Here is a 19,967-nt window from a genome sequence, read left to right as displayed (position 1 = left end):
GGCTCTGAAACATGACGAGACTTCAACACATTTCCCGTCTTATAATGTTCAGACCAGCTGATTGTTCCTCGTTGGGGATTTTGTCCCCTGTGTGGACGTTTGTCCCCTGTGTGGACGTTTGTTTTGCCTTCCTGCTGCTGCTGACAGACAGACAGAAGTGATCAATAATTGTTATGAGGCTCTGTTGCCCGGAATCAATTATTTTGCCTCCCTTGTGTTAAACCGCTCAGTTGGTTTAAACACAAACTCCCCATGGGAAGGTCATCAGGCCTAATTGAGACCTGAGGCGCTTCAACCAAACATGATTGAGTTTTTTATGTGGTTTTTGTTTTGCCAGCATTTATGATAACAATTAATTATAATTCTGTGTTTTGTGAGAGAATCACATAACCACATAAGCAGAGCCTCACGCCAACACAGCAGCATCCCTCAGGTTTGACTCGATGTGAATATTGTTAATGGGCGAACAGCAGGTGGGCAAATAATCTGAGACCTGGAGCTCCATTCACACATTCCCTGAGCTGCTCTGCTTTGTGTCACGGATGCTGAGGAGGAGCAGAGGAACAAGACAATTATGACATTACGGTTGGGTGGCTGAGCAGCTAGTAGTCCCAGCTGGGAGGGCAGCTGTCCTCCCTGAGGACAGCAATCCACCACATGGACACTCTGATCAGCCGTCAGGTTGTTTCTGTGGCTCTGCATCCCCACGGAAACTACTTCAGCTGATATATTGTTGTCAACAATGGACTTAACTAGAGTTTTAATCAGATTTAACTGGATTTTGAAGACTCCTACATAAAATTTGTTTAAAATGCAGGTTATACAAAATGCAGCCAAAAGATCGAAGGCGTGGGTTGAAAATAATATCGCAGGCAGAGCTGAGGAGCCAAACAGTGTTCATAAGTAAGGCTAGAGCTACTTCAACTTATTTGAACTCAAGTACAAGTGAAAAGTAGCTTTCAAATAAATGATTTTTGAATGAAAATGTATTTAAGTATGCTACTCAAGTCCTGATCATTTAATCTGATCTGATATTTTAAAAAGATGTAATCAAATATTTCAAATACTAAAGAAAAAGCATAATAACAAATAAATAGAAAACACATTCAGTCAGATGCAACATGACTGCCTCCCTGCAGCTCAGAGAATACATTTATAACACTGATGCTAGTTTATAAACTACTCAACGGTTTTAAAGATCTGCTGCTGCTGGATCAACCTTCCAGACCTCTCAGGTTCTGGTTCTGGTTTGCTCGGCACCAACACAACCAGAACTAAATCCCAGACAGAGACTTCCTGTAGTTTACGTTTAGGCAAATGATTTTGGGTCTGACATCGTGGAATGTGTTTCCCTAATGATATCAAAATGACCTGGATTATTTTTTTGGTCTTTTTATTCTCATTTTAACTTCCATATTCCCCATCTAATTGTAACTATTACAATTCAATGTATTGCATTAGTTGTTTTAATTTGAACTCTTCCAACATTTAATAAAGATAAGAAAGAAATGCGTTTTCCTGTAATCTCTCACTAACCCCCTGCCTGCGGTGCACCTACAGCTACACCTGACTTCTGTTCAGCAGTTATTATTTTCTCAGAGGTGGCAAACCTGTACTTTATTGCTGTAAAAGAGGTGGATGTACAGATGTTACCGACACTGAGCGGTGTGAACTCAATTGTTTATGCCGAGAGTGAGCTGCTAGGCACCAAACTGTCTGTTAATTCTAATACATTCACTTTCCTTTTGTTATCTAAAGTTTACAGGCAGGTTTCCTGCTGCTCCTCTGTAAATTACTTTGCAGTATATATATATATATATATATATATATATATATATATATATATATATATATATATTATATATATAATTGAATATATAATTATTCAAACCAAGAGGTCATAATTTCTGCCTTACCAGCTCCCAGTTATTATGAAGCAACCATAAAATAAATTCTACCATCAATATAAAAAATATCCCTGAAAATATTAAACAAGGTGAGGCACTCTGATGTCTCTCATCCTGGACATAAACGTCCACTTGCTTGGAGTTCACTTTTAAGGGTCAACATGTCCTCCCTCTGCCCTGTCCAGTTGCATACCTCAATTGGTGCAGCAGCTAATAAAGTTCATCCTTCTTTGATGTCGTGTCCCACCCAGAGGCCTCGACTCACAAGAAGACAATACTCTAATTCATTACTAGACCTGCCTCTTCAAAGCTCAGCCACTCTGCACTGGGAGACACTAAACTTAGGCCCCAGACATGCTCTTTTAAATGCCTGTTCACCCCCACCCACCCACCCTCCGCCACCCTCCGGGCGATGAGGTGGTGGCTGGATGAGTCCACATAAGTCGCGGTAGCCTGCACATATCCCACCCCCCTTCCTGAACCCTGCAGCACCACACCTATGCCCCTCAGGTGACAGATGTATTATTGAGCAGTGGTATTTCTGCATTATCCTGCCTGGGTATGAGCACTACCACCCCCAAACCCCCTCACACACACACACACGCGCGCACACACTCTGTTACGGAGTGTGGGAAAGCTTGGGACCTGTTGAGGTATTTGCTTTTGCAGCTTGTTAATGCCAACTCATTTCTGCTGTTGTGTTATGGGCAGATTAACATAGTCTGAAATCCAGTTTCAGTTCCTCATTCTTGTGTAGCCACAATAAATCAAATCACATTACAACTGAATATTTGTTGTTGCTTTGTAATCCTTTGTTATGACCTCAGATGCTTGACTTCTCAGCCACTCTATGGTCAATTGAGCCACTTGAGTCAAACAGAAGCAGAGTAGCTCCTCTGTTATTGTTGCTGTCGACCAACAGCTACTTTGTCAACAGTAATTGTCTTCATTTGACCTGGAGAGTACAAAGCTGTCCTAAACAAACACTGGGGGGGAAAAGTTGGTTTTGTACACTTTGCTTTTTGGAGTGAATCAATCACAACGCAAAAAAAAAACTGTGTGGTTCTATATGAAGGAAGATGATACAACTGAGATAACTGGAGAACCCAACAGTAGATGGACCAAAGCTCAGATCATCTCAAACGATGACAATAAGTCCACGGTACTCCACTGTGTTAGAAAGTCTCCAGATCTTAATCAGAGCATCTTTGGGATGTGGTGTATTACTCATGGATGTGGATCAGTCAAATCTGCAGCAGTTCCATGATGCTATCATATCAATATAGAACAAACTCTCTAAGAAATGGTTCTGAAAGCACATTAAATTAATTGACCTACTACAAAAATTATAAAGAAATTTCCAAAGGTCCTGCCAAGCTGTGCATGGTTCTCAATACAATACGGTTCTTTATTCAATCAATAAATAAACACAGCAAAAAACTCTTTATAAGCTAAAATGAGCTAAAGTGCGAGTGCTAGTTTAAATGCTATAATCTGTATCTTGGCTATCATTGATTTATTGACAAAATGTTTTTTACTTCTTTCAATATGTTAAGTTGAACTTTTTATTAAAAAATTATATGAAATGTTAATGTTAGCTAAAATGCTCTTAATAGCATGGGGGCTGTTTGCAGCACATTGACCTACAGTAACATACCTGGCTCTGGTAAGACGGGATTAATAAAGTGTCAGGTGAGTGCATGTTCATACGTTGGTCATTAAACATAAGAGGAAGCTGATTTTGTCAGCATCTGATTTCTCCTGCTGTTTTCCTCTGTGTCCTCCTCCCTGAGCCTGTTTACCTCCAGCGTGCCAAGTCTGACGTTGGGCCGGCACACACACAGGGTCCCAGAGAGAGGGTACAGTTTCTGTTTTGACACCTGCTCCTCATTACACATGTAAATGATTGATCACCTGAGCTCAGCGGAGGAGCGGTGGAGATGGAAGTCCCTGTCACAGGATGACTCTGCAATTATGACCAAAGTTCTGGACAGTCACTGGGATCAGTGCCTGCAACGGCCCAGAAAGAGCAAAGCTCCTCCGAGCTAAAGACCATTGAGGAGCAAGTCGCTCAGGTGTGGTGAGATATCTGTGGCTCTTTGTTGGTTTTAATCTGACCTAAGTAAAACCAAACCCCACTGCCTGCAACTTTAAGCTGATTTTATGACACCTGAGGCCCCATGGCCACTGGACTGAAAGCAGAACCCGACTACTTTTGTGAAATCTGATTTAGCTAATTGATTTTGGAGTGGCCAGTCTAAGATTGCCTGCAGGGGGAGAAAGCACAGGGAAATAACTCGGACCTGGGTAAAATTAACCCATTGCTTCAACTGCTTTAGCGCCATGCTCTCATGTGCAGTGTATTAAGTCTGAAATACAGAGTTTTAACCTCAAGTCTTAAAGAAAACAAATGAGTGAAAGCCAGAAACAGACTTGTGCTTTCACAGATGGGGTGAGAACTTCTGTCTGGCAACAGCTGTTGGCTTGGCAGAGCTTTGACCCAGGTATGGAGCCAATCTGGGGCCAGGGGAGGTTTTAACCCCAATCTTCTCCTCTCTCTCTCGTCCCACAGCCTGGCACACATGAGCTGTGCAGCTGGGCTTCCCATTGATGTCCCGGGATGCCGGGATGACTGGCTGGCAGGAGATAGATTGGAGGGGAAATGGCTTAATTGTCCGATCTCTTACAGCTGGAATGCAAATAGCTGCCACTGCTGGGCTCCTCTGTGAAAAGAAAAGATCCTCATAGTGAAATGGTGGAAACTGAATAAATAAAATAAAGGGCAAGTTTATATATCACTTCATTTTAGACTGATCTACCTTTTGTCCAGTGATGTTTGACGGTAGTAGCGTTTGGCACCCAGAGGGCAGGGACTGGCGTGACTTGTGTAAAAGAGGCAAGACATGGAAGAGTTAAATGCTGAGGTGTATGCATCCTGTCTGACTTTGATCTCTGCCTCAGGTCGCTCTTCCACAGCCATCCATCTTGGCCGGGTTCTGATGGGCCCCCCACCCCCTTGGAAATGGGCTTGCTCAGATCTGGGCCGTCCCCTCGCCATAACATGGCACCATCTGAACCACTGCGTTTTTCAGACAAGACAACACGAAAAGCAACAACAAAATCTGTGAAGCACTTTCTCTGTGTTCTCCCTCTCTCCTTCTCCTGGAATGTTTGGCAGTCGGTGGCGCATGGATGCAGGCAGGAAGGGGAGCTGGGAGGGCGTGGCTTTGGTGAGGTTCAAAGATGCACTGAGTGAGTATGGGAGGCTTTGATGTTCCCTGGCAGGCTTCAGGCAGCCTCTGACACTCCATTGATCTGAGCTTGGGGTATGGCGGGTGTGAGGGGGAGATGTCTTTCTTGAATGCCGCCCTCCGTTGTCTGGCCCTCCAGAGACAAACACTTTAATATGACAAGGTTAACCACCTGAAGCACTGCAGCAGAATGTTTCCATGAAGCCAGGGTCACTGGAGCTGCTACAATTTGCTCTGGAGCTGAATATTACAGTTAACTTGTCTTTAGTTTCATTTCACTTGCAACCACAGGTACCCTGCAGATAAATACTGGATCACATGGTTAGTGTTAAACTAAATGAACAAGTTGGTTAGTCACTTTCAAAGAAGTTAGTCAATTCTTCCCAAACAAGGGGTGGGGACTCCAGACCCGCCTCTTGTTTTTTTTATTTGTTTTATTTTGTTTTGTTTGGAACATCTTTAAACTTGTTTCTATGGAATCCAGGATCTTGCAGATCTTTCCGATTTAATCAGACGGATCTGCCTTCCTAGCAAAACTGAAAACTGCAGCAGAATGTTTTGATTCTGTCCAGGCGTTGGTTCTATGTCGACTTTCCTCTTCGTCAATTGTTCCTTCGTTTTGTACTCCAGGCATTGTCCCTCTCAGTTTCTGCCTCTGATTCATGCCCATTACAAACCAATTTATTTTGTAGGTCATTCATGAATTACGAAGTTAGCTAAATTTTTTCTGATGTCATTTATAGAAAAAAAAAGTATATTATTTTCTGATCATTTTTAACTGCACCCTGTTTGCATTGTTTATGCTTCTGATCTTTGGTTTGCCCATCTGAAATATTGATCAATCACCTTGTATGATCAATCACCAATGCAAGTTAGAGGATGTAAAGTGGGTGGAAGACAACAAGCTTTGTGAGAATGTTTAGCTCAGCACTGCTTTAGCCATGCTTGACTTTCAAATTTAGATTTCTTTAATATCTGGATTATTGTCACCAACTAAAGCATGGCTCTTTGAAAAACATTCTTGGCCACTAAGGAACTAAGGAAAGGCCGTTGGTACAGATCAAAAATGTCTAAGAAGAAAAACAAATATTTAAAGTAATTTTTTTTCAACAAGGCCAAAGGTTTTTGTAGGGATCTTCACAAAAGTTTCAGTGTTTTTCATCCTAAGTTTTCCTCTCAGTAAATGTGCAACAGGTGTCCATAACTACTGAGTACCGTAAGTCATGTTGTGTATTACTTAAATTGCACAAATTTTAGGATCACACACAGTCAAACTGATGAATATGTAAATCTATGTTTGGAGAGATTTATTTTTTTATTATTTTATTTTTTTAACTAATCAACTTGAAGACGTCATTAAATTTGCTGAGTTTAACTCTACTTTTCACTTTTTCTGTGTTTTGTTATGTAAGAGAGCAATCAGTTCTCCAGAACCGCTGATGTGTGTTCACTAAAACAGCTTTCATTGGTTGAGTCTCTGTCCGGTGGTGAAAACCTGAGGCTACTTAGCATCTTAAAGACCCTTATTTTGTAAAACTTTCAAACATTATCAGGCGTTTCAAACCTAAATACATGCACATGTCCATTTGCCAAGTTTTTTTCTTCTTCTTCTGGGAACCTGATAGGGAGCATGTTAGCTGCTGGGCCCTGTTGGGCCTTTGTGTTCCATTGTAGGTCACAATGGAACTTAACACTTGACAGAGTCAGGCCTTGTTGTCAGGAGCTGAACTTGATCCTGTCAAGTTGTTCTCATTGAAGAGCCATAAAGAAAAGGCTTTGACCTCACAGCTGTGAAAGCTCTGTGTGCAACCAAATATTTATCCACTTTCAAAAATATCTTTAGTGTATCGTCTGCAGATGGGTAAGATTGTGTACTGTTCAACCAAAAACCTGCGATGGCATTTGTCTTTCCACTGAAAGTCATTTCTTTATGATCATTATGCATGTCAGGAGATAGATGTTAATGATCTGCAGCCGTGTCACTTAACCTGGAAACAATTCGGCGATGACCCGTCCCGCTGCCGGCACACAGCATGCGGAGTGTTTTCCCACTGGCATCCCACCCTCACACCCTGCAGAGCATAAAAAGAGGGGGCTTCACGTTACCAGAGGGGCTGGTAACTTCAGATGGATAATCCTGGGACCTGGTAAACCGGTCTTCAACCTAGTGTTATTGTGTGTCTGCGTGTGTGTGTGTGTGTGTGTGTGTGTGTGTGTGTGTGTGTGTGTGTGTGTGTGTGTGTGTGTGTGTGTGATTCACCTGGGTAAATCTTTGTGTTTAACATTGGCACCTCCACCTGTCAGCCCACCTTACATAAAGAAAGAGCAGAAAGTGATGACAGTTTTATTCTCTCTGAACAGCTTTCTCATCCGCACATGTGTGGTTTGTCAGAAATGAGCAAACACATAGACTGTTCACTCTGACTTCCATCATGGTGGATGATTTGAAGGAAATCCTGATGTGATGCTGTGATAAAGTCCTCAGAAGCTGTGCAGCAGCATGAGATGCCGCTGCTTCAGTTCAGCTGATTCACACACTTTGTCCCCTTCTCTCCTGAGCAGCTGAAGCGTTTTGTTGTCTCCCTCCCATTTCCCTCTTGATGCTCTGTAACACGATTTACAGTGGAAAATCGCCTATAGTTTTTCTCCCATGTTGAGCTGCATGAGTCTGGAATGTGTTTTTTTGGCGAGATTTTTTTTCTCTTCTTTTTTTTTTTTAATGCGAGTGTGAAAAAACAACATGGCTGTAAACACCAAGGGTATGGTCCCAGACAGGGTTCCTCCTTCCAGATGTGGAGCAGACACACAGCTGCTTGTGGAGCCCAGAGTTGTAGGCCCCAAAGCGGTGCCGGTGCCGTCCCCTCCACGCCCCCCCGGTTGAGGGAAGGCTGCTGGCCTGTAACCCTACCTGTAGAGGCCTTACCAGGAGATTCCACAAAACACCAAACCCTGTGCAGTTTAGACTAATGACGGCGTGTTCCTCAGCTGCCCCCGCGTGACACCACTCACCACCACGGACTTGACTTTACGATTACGGTAAATAGAATCCAGATTTTTCTCTTTTTTTTTGTTTTCTACTTCTTCTCTTTTTTAATTCATTACCGTTGGACCTTCATTCAGCCAGTCATGAGTTTTGTGAGCGTCGCTGCCTGACAACCACTGCAGCAAAAATTAAACAGAAAGAAAATGAAACAATAATAATAATAGTAATGAACAAAGTCCCGATATTTGCAAACATTAATGTTTATGGTGTTACTTTATTTTGCACTGACAGAAACAAAGCGATGGGTTATTTGAATCTGACTTTAGATATATATAATATATGAAATATAAGATCAAATATGTCTTTGTTTTCTTATTAAATTTATATTTTTGGGTTTTTTTCTAGTAGCTACATAGAACATATTATATGTATGAATATTTGAATATGATATTGTTCATTATTATAATTAACAATAATAAAAAACATTAAACAATGGAATGACTGATTACTGATATGTTTATCTGAAGATTAAACTCAAAATAAAGAAAATTGTCACAGCAGTGTATGTTAAGAATAGATGGATATTAATATTAACTAATATTAATATTCACCATAATAATCAGCAGTTGCAGCATTTTGCAGGTCAAAGAATAAATGGTGACAAAAACACAAAAAAACAGAAAATATCTCACATCATAAATTAAACTGAGTGCATAAAATAAAACAATAAATGAAAAATCTAGTTGTTAATCAGAAAATCACATTATTAAACTCCAACTAAGACTTTTAAATACATTTCTATGAGGAAACAGGAACCAGTTCATGGAATTAATTGGATTCTTCTTTGGTAATGAACTTGTCACTCGCAGTGTAAAGCAAGATTCCAGAAGAACATTATTAACATATTCCTGTTTTTCATCAGATAAGTCACAATGTAGAAAAAAAAAAAGGAAAGAAAAACATTAGTCTGCAGAAGTGATGATTCGATTCTGCTGAACTCTTCGAGCCCTCGGCCCAACATGCCAGCAGACTCAGAACTATTTCTGCAGATAAAAATGGCTGCACTTGAGGAATGGGACTGGGGCCGATGGAAGCATGAGTGATGCAGTGTGAAGACGCCCGGAGGACAGATTAGGACCGATCATCCTCTGCCCTCACTGCGGCTCCTCCTCAGCTCCTTTAGCCTGCAGCAGAAAACAGTCATAGAAAAATGTCAGCCCTTTTGTTTGCCTCGGCTTTGTTGATGCATAAAGGACTGACAGCCGCCTTGTTTAGTGTGTTTCACTGCCAGTCAAGGTTTTTTTTCCCCTCCATACACAACAAAAAGTAGTAAGAGAACAGAAAGGATATTCACACTCATTCAAATTGGACAGGCTTTATCAGCTTTATAATCATATCCAGACTTGGTGTGCGATTAAATGGATACCTTCCTGCTTCTCGTAGCTTGTTTCACAGAGATGCACCTTTACTTTAGAAATCATGGTAACGTCCTGCATCAGGAGGGACATGCAGGGCTGCGTATGTGTCCATGGTGGGAGCCTGAGCTCGGCCCCAGCAACAGGGGGTTACTTGTAGAACATGACGCACCAGAGAGGAAGATCACAGCTGCAGCAGTTGCATGGGAATGTGCTTTTAGTTTCTACGCAAAGAATGCTGTCACTCTGCATCAACTGGTGTGTGTGCGTGTGTGTGTGTGTGTGCGTGTGTGTGTGTGTGTGTGTGTGTGTGTGTGTGTGTGTGTGTGTGTGTGTGTGTGTGTGTGTGTGTGTGTCTGTGTGTGTGCGTATGTGTGTGTCTGTGTGTGTGTGTGTGTGTAAGAGAGAGAGAGAGAAAGAGAGCACCTCTATCAAACACACCTCCAGCAGCTGTATGAACCGTGCCAACTTTGCAGCCAACAGACGCCAGAAAGTCTGACCTGCATTCAGGCCTATGACTGTTACACACTTCCAGCCCTTTTCGGGGTGTGTTGACAGGGCAACGACCGGGGCCAGGTCCTGCACAGCCCTGCATCATGACTGCAGGGATCATCTTTGTTCTCCACCCGTAATGCTGACATAATTACAAGCCTTAAAAATACATTTAAAAAATCCTGCTCACCCCAGCGCCTCTGTCCCAACACCTCCTCTGCACGTTGTTTGGCTGTCACAGTCTGGTTCCTGTGCTTTCAAATGTCGAAGACGCCTCAGGACAGCCACTATAGTCTTCCCGGTCTTCAAAGAGTTCTATGTTGCTTTTAATGCATGCGTCTGAAATGGAATTTCAGCTCACAGTGTTCTGCTGAACAAAACGTCACGCAGAGACTAGTTTGTCCCAGTGTATTCCCACCGTTCCCACAGCCACGGGTTTGGGTTACATCTACAAGGCCTCATATGGATGAAGTCAGAAATTTGTCGCCCACAATCATCTCCCCCCTTCCCTCTAAGTTGGCTAAATTTTTTACAGTGATAATAATTTGCGGCTTTGTTCCATCTTAAACGCTTGGAAACTGTTCAACCGCCCCCTCCTCTTCTTGGGAGGACGGTTGTTTGATGCCACGGGGTTCCCAGTAGCAGCACACAGGGTAGGACATGACCAAAATGACGGGGTTGGACAGCGGCTCGGTGCTGCCGCTCAACCCACCAAAGTTCTGTTAGTAATTTCGCTGCAGCACAAATCGTGGGCCGAGTGATTTATTTTAGAGCAGAGGAGGTATCTGAATAAGCCGGGACACGATGTGACGGTGCGTCCAGGCGCTGTGGGGGAATTTTTCTCCACCTGTGGATTTGTTCAGCCCTCCAAAGAGTGTAAATCCAGGCTGAGAGGTGAACACAGGGGCATTCTTCACTGCTGCGACTGCAGTTTCCTCCCCACTTCCACTAATTCTAAATAGAAATAGTAACTAATGAGTTATATGGGTCATATTTCTTTCATTAAACCGAAACATTGTTTGCACTTTTGCATAGTTTTGCTCCTGCTGTCTTAAGACATAATCATAGATTTGAAGAAGACTTTCTGCAAACTCAGCATATTAACAGTGGAACAAGGCAAAACCTGAAACATCAACATGGAGAAATGAATGTTGCTGCTTCTGATTTACTGATGGTCAGTTGTGGTGTGCCACAGGGATCTGTGCTAGCCACCATTATCTTATTTATTTATTTATTTATTTATTTATTTATTTAGTATTACAAATGACATGCAATGCATCAAATAGTTGTAAAATATGAACCTTATTTGCATATTATTTAATGTTTTCTGCCTGTGTACTTTCATCTGATAAAAATCACTGACAGAATGACTGCACAAAGAAGATATGTAATATTTAGCAATAGGCAATAATTATGTAAAATTGAAAGAGTGTATGAAAGCAAATATTTTGGAAGAAAAACTGAACAAAGAAATAATGTTTAAAGTAGAACAAATAAAAACACTGACAATAATTACACAAAAAATACATTTTATATCAAAAGAACATTTTGCGTTGCAAATGGCTAAATACTGATCTAATGCATGAATACACTAAATAACTAAACTATAATAACTGTAAAAGGTTTAGATCATTCTGACGCAATCTTCATCATTTCATGGATTCTATTATTTAGTGGAATCTAAATACCATAAAAAAGAAAAGCGTACAGTCGAAGCCCTGAACAATATTCAAAAATGACTTCAACTCAAACAAAATATCACGTTTTTTTCTTTAAGGAAAATATTTTTAGCTAATATAAATTTGTTCTGGAGATGAATGTATGAAATAACTGATATAGAATGAATTGATTTGTAGATTTGAAAAAAAATTGATAAGTGGGGAAAAAAAGCAGATGACGTGTGTGTGTGTGTGTGGGGGGGGGGGGGGGGTTTGGGACGCAAATTTGTTTTTTAACTTTCATTTCATTAAAAATATTCATATTGCTCAAAAACAGATGTTATCTGTTTTTGAGCAATACAAATAAAATGATGATGAAAATAAAATACTGCGGACTGAAGATTATATTTTATTTACAATTTCAAGAGTTTTTTTTTTTTAGTCAAATTAAAAACTTGATTAAATACATTAAATGTTTGGTTGTTCTTGTTTTAATGTTTTTTGGGGGCTTGGGGGTTTTTGTGTGTGTGTAAATTCATGTCAATTTGTTATTTCACTTTTCCATGAGAGAATATGGATTCTCCTTTAAAATCTGCCGAATTGAAATTTTCTTTTCTGAATGTTTCTGCCGTGGATCAGAGAGCTGCTCGCTCTGTGCTCAACCCCGGACTGATCCATGCATGCACTGATCAATGAGGAGGTGTTCCCTGGCTGGATCCCATATTAATGAAGTTAATGGTGCAGCTCGGGTGACAGCCGACTGCTGCAGACCAATCAGAGCGCTCTGCCATGGAGGGCTGCGCGTTTGAGGCGCTGCACGCACCAACCGTTTGAAGAACCATGTCAGCTCCTCTTCTGACCTGAACCCGGGACACCTTTCGCTTTTCATCTCCTCCTGCCTCCCAGAGACACCTGCCAGTAAAACATGCCCGGCGCGACTCCGTCCTGCGTGGATGTTTGCCTCTCGAGCGGCGCGGTGGATCCACGCGGGGACTTGCTCCAGTTTTCTTTTGCTTTCTGACAGAAAGTCATGAATTCCTCCTGAGAGCGGCAGCTTTATGGACTCGCGCTTGGCTAAATGATGTCTATGGGTTTCATGCCCGACAGTCTGAACGGCTCCGATCCCTCCAAGTCGGCCTTCCTGGAGTTCGGCCACGGACACCCGGCGCACCAGCAGCACTCCCCGGGACTCTCGCACATTTACCCCGTCCATGGCCTCCACGCCGCGGGACATTCCCAGCACGAAAGTCCCTTTCCTGGCAACGCGTCCTACGGCCCCCCGCTGGGATACGCCTACCCGGGCACGGTGAACGCTCACCCGCCATCCGCCTACATGACCTCCTACCAGCACAGCGGCCACAGCGGCGGCGGCGGCCTGAGCCACAGACTAGAGAGAACAGGTAGAGAAAAATAAGAAGAAACAAAGAAATCACTGCTGGAGTGGAACTGCGGACTCAGAGGGCCTCGATTTCATATATATATATATATATATATATATATATATATATATATATATATATATATATATATATATATATATATATATATATATATATATATATATAACATGGAATAGAAAATATTTTCTATTTAAATAAAACGGCTGCCTTTTCTCCAGCCTGCAGTCATGCATTAGACCCATCAGTCAAAAGTTCAAAATGTGTCTGATAAAACTTTATTATTATTATTATTATTATCATTATTATTATTGTTGTTGTTATTAATATTAATATTATTATTAATAATAATCATAATAATATTATAATTGTTGTTGTTGTTATGTTGTTTGGGGTTTTTATTACTCATTGTCTTTCTTTGGTTTTTGTTTGGGGGTTTTCCTGCGGTCTCTTTCAGATCCCAACAAATCCGGGATGACAGAGAACCGGGACGTCCGTCTGGTGAACGGCAAGGGCAAAAAGATGCGGAAGCCTCGGACCATCTACTCCAGCCTGCAGCTGCAGGCTCTGCACCAGCGCTTCCAGCAGACCCAGTATCTGGCTCTGCCCGAGCGCGCAGACCTGGCCGCCAAGCTGGGCCTCACGCAGACTCAGGTGGGTTTCCTGCTCCTCCGCTGGTCTCCACGCGTCAACCGCGAGTCAGCAGTTTGATGCTGCTGCTTGCTGGCTTGTTCCACTGTGGGCTGATCAGGCGTGTGCAGCCATGTGGCTTTGAACAATAATGTTGAGCTCTGCTCACCGAAGAAAGGAAAACATTTGGATTCGGCAGTATTATCAGGGATCGCGGAACAAACCGGAGCCTCGATCCTTTAATGCAGCTCTCATCTGCTGGGCTTAATTTGCTGCTTGCTTTTCCCTGTTAGACACGCGGCCTCCGCACGCGCAAATCCCCCTAATTAATGAGAAATACCAAATTTACTCACAGTCAAAAATATGCATTTATTAATTCACTGACTTGTATTATTATTATTATTATTATTATTATTATTATTATTATTATTATTATTATTTTGGAAGGGGGTATTGATTGGTTTGGAGGTGCCAGTCTCGTGCACGCGCTTTGGTTCTCGCGTGTTCTCATAAAACAGCAGGTGCCAGCGTCAACTAATCATCTTCAGGTGTCCTCGCGTTTTATTTTGCTTTCGACAGGAAAGAGAAACAAAGACAGACAGACAGACAGACAGAGCAACAGAAGTTGATCTGTTTCATTTGTTTCTTTTTCTGCTGCAGTTCTCTGCAGAAAGCGGAGCTCGGCTCTTCAGCATCTCCAGCTCTTGCATCGACTGTTAGAAATCAAACTGGCATCATCTGTAAAATCATTTGCATCTCATTCTGCCACCAACGCCTCAGGCTTGTTTTTATTCCTTAATCCTCCTGATCTGGGTCTGAAGCTGTTCCAGTCACGCACCACTGGCTTCACAAAACAACCAACACCAGGGGATCTCAGTTTTAAGAAGTTTGGAGTCACTCAACTATTATGTTTGTCATCCTCATAAAAAGACTGGGATTTACAAAAGTAACTGAAGCTTAAGACCTGCTGGAGAAATCAATGAGTTTTGTTTTTTTTTCCCACTCAATAATAATAATAACTCTTTTCATCCTTCTTTTCATATATTTTTTAGGTGAAAATATGGTTTCAGAATAAGCGCTCCAAGTACAAGAAGATCATGAAACACGGCGGCGGCTCAGAGGGGGAGCACCTCCACAGCTCCAGCTCCATCTCGCCCTGCTCCCCGGCCTTACCCCAGCTCTGGGAGGTCTCCATGGCGACCAAAGCAGCCCCCATGCACCCCAACAATTACATGAACAGCTTTGGCCACTGGTACCCGAACCACCACCACCATCCTCACCAGGACGCCGTGCAGAGGCCGCAGCTGATGTGAAGGGAACGGACCGCCAGCGGCCGACATGAACTCATTTGTCCTGAGGATGAACTTTACGGCGGCTCGTGCATTTTGACTTCAGTTTTTGCTGCCAAATTCCAATTTATGCAGCAAAATATATATACATATATATATATACATATATGTGTGTGTGTGTTTTCAAGCGTCATCCTGCGCGGCCTCACAGCCTTAGAATGTGGACTTTGTGTTTGAAGCTGAACTAGACACTGCATAAAGGAACCATCGTGAAAATATGTGTGCCTGGATTTATTTCAGAAAGAATGAGAGAAAACAAAGAGCTTCCTGTAAGAATATTCTATATTCTGCTGGTGGCAGTTTGTTTTTAAACGCCTCACTGCTGTTTTCTAAAACCGATTTTAAATCATTTCAGCGCAATCTAGTTTTACTTTCTTCATCCCGATATAATTTGTGAAGGAGTTCAGATGCTTTATTTTTTTTTATTGAGATGTTCCATCAAAGCTTTGACTCTCATCTTTGACAGTTTTCCTTCATTTCAAAGTGAAATGATATAACCCAAGGTGCCGACTCTGCGCCGCGCTGAGGTTTGCTGCAGCTTTGCTGCAGCTTTGACACGTCGTTTTTTTAATAGCTGGATATGAGCCTTTTCTTCTTCCATCGGGAAAGAAACGCTTGAATCTTTCCTTCCTTTTCGCGTGAGAGGAGAAGAGTGCATGTTGAGCAGTCAGCTCAAACAACAAAATCACTGCTGTCATAATACAGTGACAAACGAGTGGGCTATCCCTTCAGCAGACTGCGCACTGATTTGCCGATTCTTGCTGCTTGCATACAGTTTAATCAGGCTCAGACTGGGGTATTTATATCTTTGCTGGTGCTCTTGATTAAATGGAGAGCTGATTTCTGATTAATGAAGCTGAAAAGTGCGTTAAAGAGCCATCCAGTGACTTTCTTTTTATGTTTTTCATTCATCACCCAGAACATTTCAGGCTGTCTGGCAAACATTAGGAGCAATTTGTCTGATGTCACATACAGGGATTAGAGGAATAACAAACTATGCATGCAGTTTTCCCCAAGTTGTTTACCCTAATATGAGTAGTAACTGCTCGGGAGTTCACTGACTTCAATTCTGGCACTGTTAAAACAAACTGTTAGAATTTAACCAATAAAATCTCCGTGCCAATTAGTTTGTGTAGATTTTTAGCAAGTATTTTTGATTTAAGAGCTAAAACACACAGAAATGAATGAGTAAAATTACTCAACTAATTCAAATTCTGGCTAATTAGGATAATTTTTTCTCAACTCATTTGGCTTCCAAAGATAAAAAAAAAGAGAGAGAAGAGAAAGGCAGAAAACTCTGAAAAATTAAAAAGTTTTCTATTTTTAGTAGACAAGCTGCCATGTCAGCTTTTTTCAGACAGATCTCTGCTAGAGGTCTGATGAAGACTTTAGAGCTATCACTATAATCATCCTGGATTGTATAAAACATGAGCTTTGATCGTTCACGCCACATTCTGTTTGAAAACTGAACACTGAAAATTGATCAGCTTCCATCAACATTAACAGCTTTCACTAGACAACACTTGAAACATGTTGGTTCTGTCAGCTATTCGGCATATTAATTTGACGTTTGTGCTACAGGCTAAAGCAGAGAACGGAAACTTGATCGTTTAGTCCGAGTTGTCTTGTGAGTTAACGTCTGCACTTAAAAGTGTGGAAGGTTTCCGATTAAGAGGATTTCTGTGTTCGTTAATGCTGCACAAGAACCTGCGAGCAAGCAGCAAGCTGAGTCGGAGCTGTTGCTGTGCAGAGCAGCTTAGCTGTGGCTTGAGAAGCTAGCAAGTTAGACTTTGAAATCAGCATTGTTGCTAAACCAGTCTATGAACTTAAATTAGTGTTCCAACACAGAAACTCTCTCAGTCATAAGTCTTCTGAAAGTTCTAGACTTTTAGCTGCTGTGAATTATTCATGTGACCAATATATATATATTTATATATATGTAGATTTTTTTTTTTGCTTTTTTTTTTGTTTTTTGTTGGAGACCAACCTGCACAAATAAAACAACCGACGTCTTCAGCTGATTTCTAACCAAAGAGTTTAGCTATGAGTTGTAAACAGCAAAGCTGATAACATTTTTGGCATCTAAACATTACAAAACATAAAATGTACAAACTATTACAGATTGAAATTTGAATATTTTTGGTGGCTAATATGACAACACCCTCTACCTTCTGTTATCTAGTGCGGCGTTAAAGCTCAAACAAGCATATTAAAATTAGAAATCAGTTTTCTACCTGTTGAAGAGGCAAATTGTGCTCATAAATAATGAGTGAAATATATTCAGATGCAATGCATGCAGACATATGCACTAAATTTACTGACTGAACTGTTTGTTTCTCAGTGTAGCAATTTTGACTTTAGAGGCGTCACTTAGCAAGTTATAGGTGGATATGAGATACAACAGAGACTTTCTCCACACCAAGTCCTGCAACAGCGTGACTGAATTTATTTATTCACTTATTTCACAGCACCTGAGCTGGTCAACAAAAAATTATTGCCTGATCTTAAAATAAATTCTAATCCAAACATGAGAGATATTGCTGTTGGAATGTAACCGTCCCTGGAGGTCAAACTACAAACTGACAGATTTGATTCCCTATTTTTTATCACTAATATTTAATCCTTTAAAAAAAATTATAGTGCAAACTTCCATCCACTCTAAGCACAAACATATTTATTCTTATGTCTTTCTGCTTCATGCAACAAAAATATGCAACTTCAATTTGACATGTTTTTTTTTTTTAAAGGACTCAGCTGTGAAGTTCAAGCAAGAACAACATTTCTAAGAAGCTGTCGCTGCCTTTCCTGAGCAGAACACTGACTCATTCAGCTCTTACCTCGCCCGAGGAGCGCGCCCTCATCCACGAGCTCTGCAGCCATCTGCCGTGTTTCCGTGAAGAACAAAGCGCACGCCGAGTTTTTGAACCCCTTTCCGAGCTGATCTTTCCTCTCATAACCACCAGTTTTGTGACATATTAACATCTCCTTCTTTGTGCACCCTTCTCACCTCCTCGCTCCTCATCATTATGTTGCCTTGTTAATAAACATGCGGGAAGACGAGGCGAGCGCTGCTTGCACGCTCAACCAAGCTGATGGAGGGGGGCATTGGGGAAAATTATAGGCAATTTCACATCTCCAGATTAGAATAATGGCTCTGTGGAGTTGGACAGAGAAGAGTGGAAGCTTTCAAACGGAGGGGGACCAATTATCACGTAAGCAAAAGTGAAAAGGCCTTCCCCGTGTAATAGACAAGCTGAGAGGAGCGGATGGAAGGCTGGGCTGACGGCTGAAGGCTTCTGATAAAGGCAGCTCTGACTGTATCCATGATGTAGATGCTCAGGGTTATCAGATATGAGCTGTCTGATGGCTTTTAATTGCAGGATAGCAATAGGAGGGAAAATAGCTTGTTATTAAATCTCTGTTGCTGTGAATGGGTGAATGGCAAAGCAGGTCTCCAGGGTGATTATTGTTATTAACTTGAAGGATCTGACATGTAGGGTAATTGTAAGCAGCTTCCCCGCAGGAAGACAAGTGAATGTGTGGTTTCATAAAACAGGCCGTGACTTTCTGGTTTGGGGGCCACACTGCACTTACACACTGGAGGTGGAACGAAGGCTTTTAGATAAGCATGACCTATAAGCAAGCCAGGCATCAGAAACACACTAATAATGCATGCTGCGGCTTCTCTTCCCCTCCAGTCTGGACTTGTCCTGCGTTGGCCGAAAACGGAGGTCAGCCAAGGTTCAGGACTCCACAGCTGTCCGCGAGGCCCGTCCTCCCTTCACTTCACCCAGGTTTACAGAGAAATGACCAGCCTGAGTGATGCTAATGCAGCTGAGGACGAGCCCGGCCCTGGACAGCTGCTGGGAGTCTTTCCGTAGCCGCCGACCTCTGCCTCAACCCGCACAGATGCACTCGAGAGACGAGCTCTGACACCACCATGTCGACAGCAGGGAGGGGTCACGGGGACAGGCTTTATTGGTGGCCCTCCAACACGCCACATGTTCGTGGACGTTTCTGTTTCGGGGCAATCAAAGGTTGGAAAGTTCATATATTTAATTAAGCAATGGAAAAAACATTATAATGTGGTAGCCCACTGGACACTGGAGACATTAGACAACCCTCTTTCTGTCGTTGGGTTATTTAATTGTCACTTTTCAACCACATTTACACGTCAGTATATGTCTTTATGTAAATGTCTTTCACGAGGTTCATTTTTTTCATTGTTTCTATAAAAGGAAACATCGTTTTTCCTTGGTAATTTTACCCAAATGTCCAGCGTCACACTGAAGTTCAACTCTCCCCCAGCCACATCCACGGCCCCTCCACTGCTGTCACACTTGAACTGTTCAGAGATGACACAAACGGACCCGCCCGATGGCCCCCATCCCACTTGTTGGCAAATTCATGTTTGTCCTCGGCACAAATGTCTCCCCTGACGGCGCGCAGTCCGGGAGGCCCACACACACTGAGGGAGCCACTGGGGGGATCACATGGACTTTGTGATGAGATTTCATTGATATCAAAAGGTAATAGTAATCATGCCGCTTTTGTCAAATCAGCACTGGGTACATTTACATGCTGACTGACGCCATAGACAACTGGTGTTGAGTTTAGTGGATATAAAACAAGAAGGGGACATTTGGGAGACGGGATTAAGGAGTTTTGAAATGTTAAGCTGTTTGTAGCTGAATGTGTAAAAAAAATAGAAAGAAAGAAAGAAAGAAAGAAAGAAAGAAAGAAAGAAAGAAAGAAAGAAAGAAAGAAAGAAAGAAAGAAAGAAAGAAAGAAAGAAAGAAAGAAAGAAAGAAAGAAAGAAAGAAAGAAAGAAAGAAAGTTGTGCTGGAAATGTGGTGCCAAGAAAAATACAAGTCAGAAGGGACGA

The 19,967-nt window shown here is 42.0% G+C and overlaps 2 protein-coding genes across 2 annotated transcripts in view; both read left to right on the top strand.

The window, feature by feature from the left end:
* Positions 1-19,967, top strand: part of bhlha15 (basic helix-loop-helix family, member a15) — a 168,659-nt gene that overhangs the window by 16,770 nt on the left and 131,922 nt on the right. The window lies entirely within an intron of this gene.
* dlx4b (distal-less homeobox 4b) lies at positions 12,490-15,292 on the top strand. Its single transcript, XM_055021152.1, has 3 exons — positions 12,490-13,106; positions 13,561-13,757; positions 14,786-15,292. The coding sequence occupies exons 1-3, from the start codon at positions 12,785-12,787 to the stop codon at positions 15,044-15,046; spliced, it is 780 nt and encodes a 259-aa protein (XP_054877127.1). The 5' UTR covers positions 12,490-12,784; the 3' UTR covers positions 15,047-15,292.

The sequence above is a fragment of the Poeciliopsis prolifica genome, unplaced genomic scaffold (assembly GCF_027474105.1).
Source record: "Poeciliopsis prolifica strain line A6 unplaced genomic scaffold, Auburn_PproV2 SCAFFOLD074, whole genome shotgun sequence".
Taxonomy (NCBI): Eukaryota; Metazoa; Chordata; class Actinopteri; order Cyprinodontiformes; family Poeciliidae; genus Poeciliopsis; species Poeciliopsis prolifica.
Note: the sequence above shows the minus strand (reverse complement) of the source record. Positions and strands in the feature narration are given on the sequence as shown.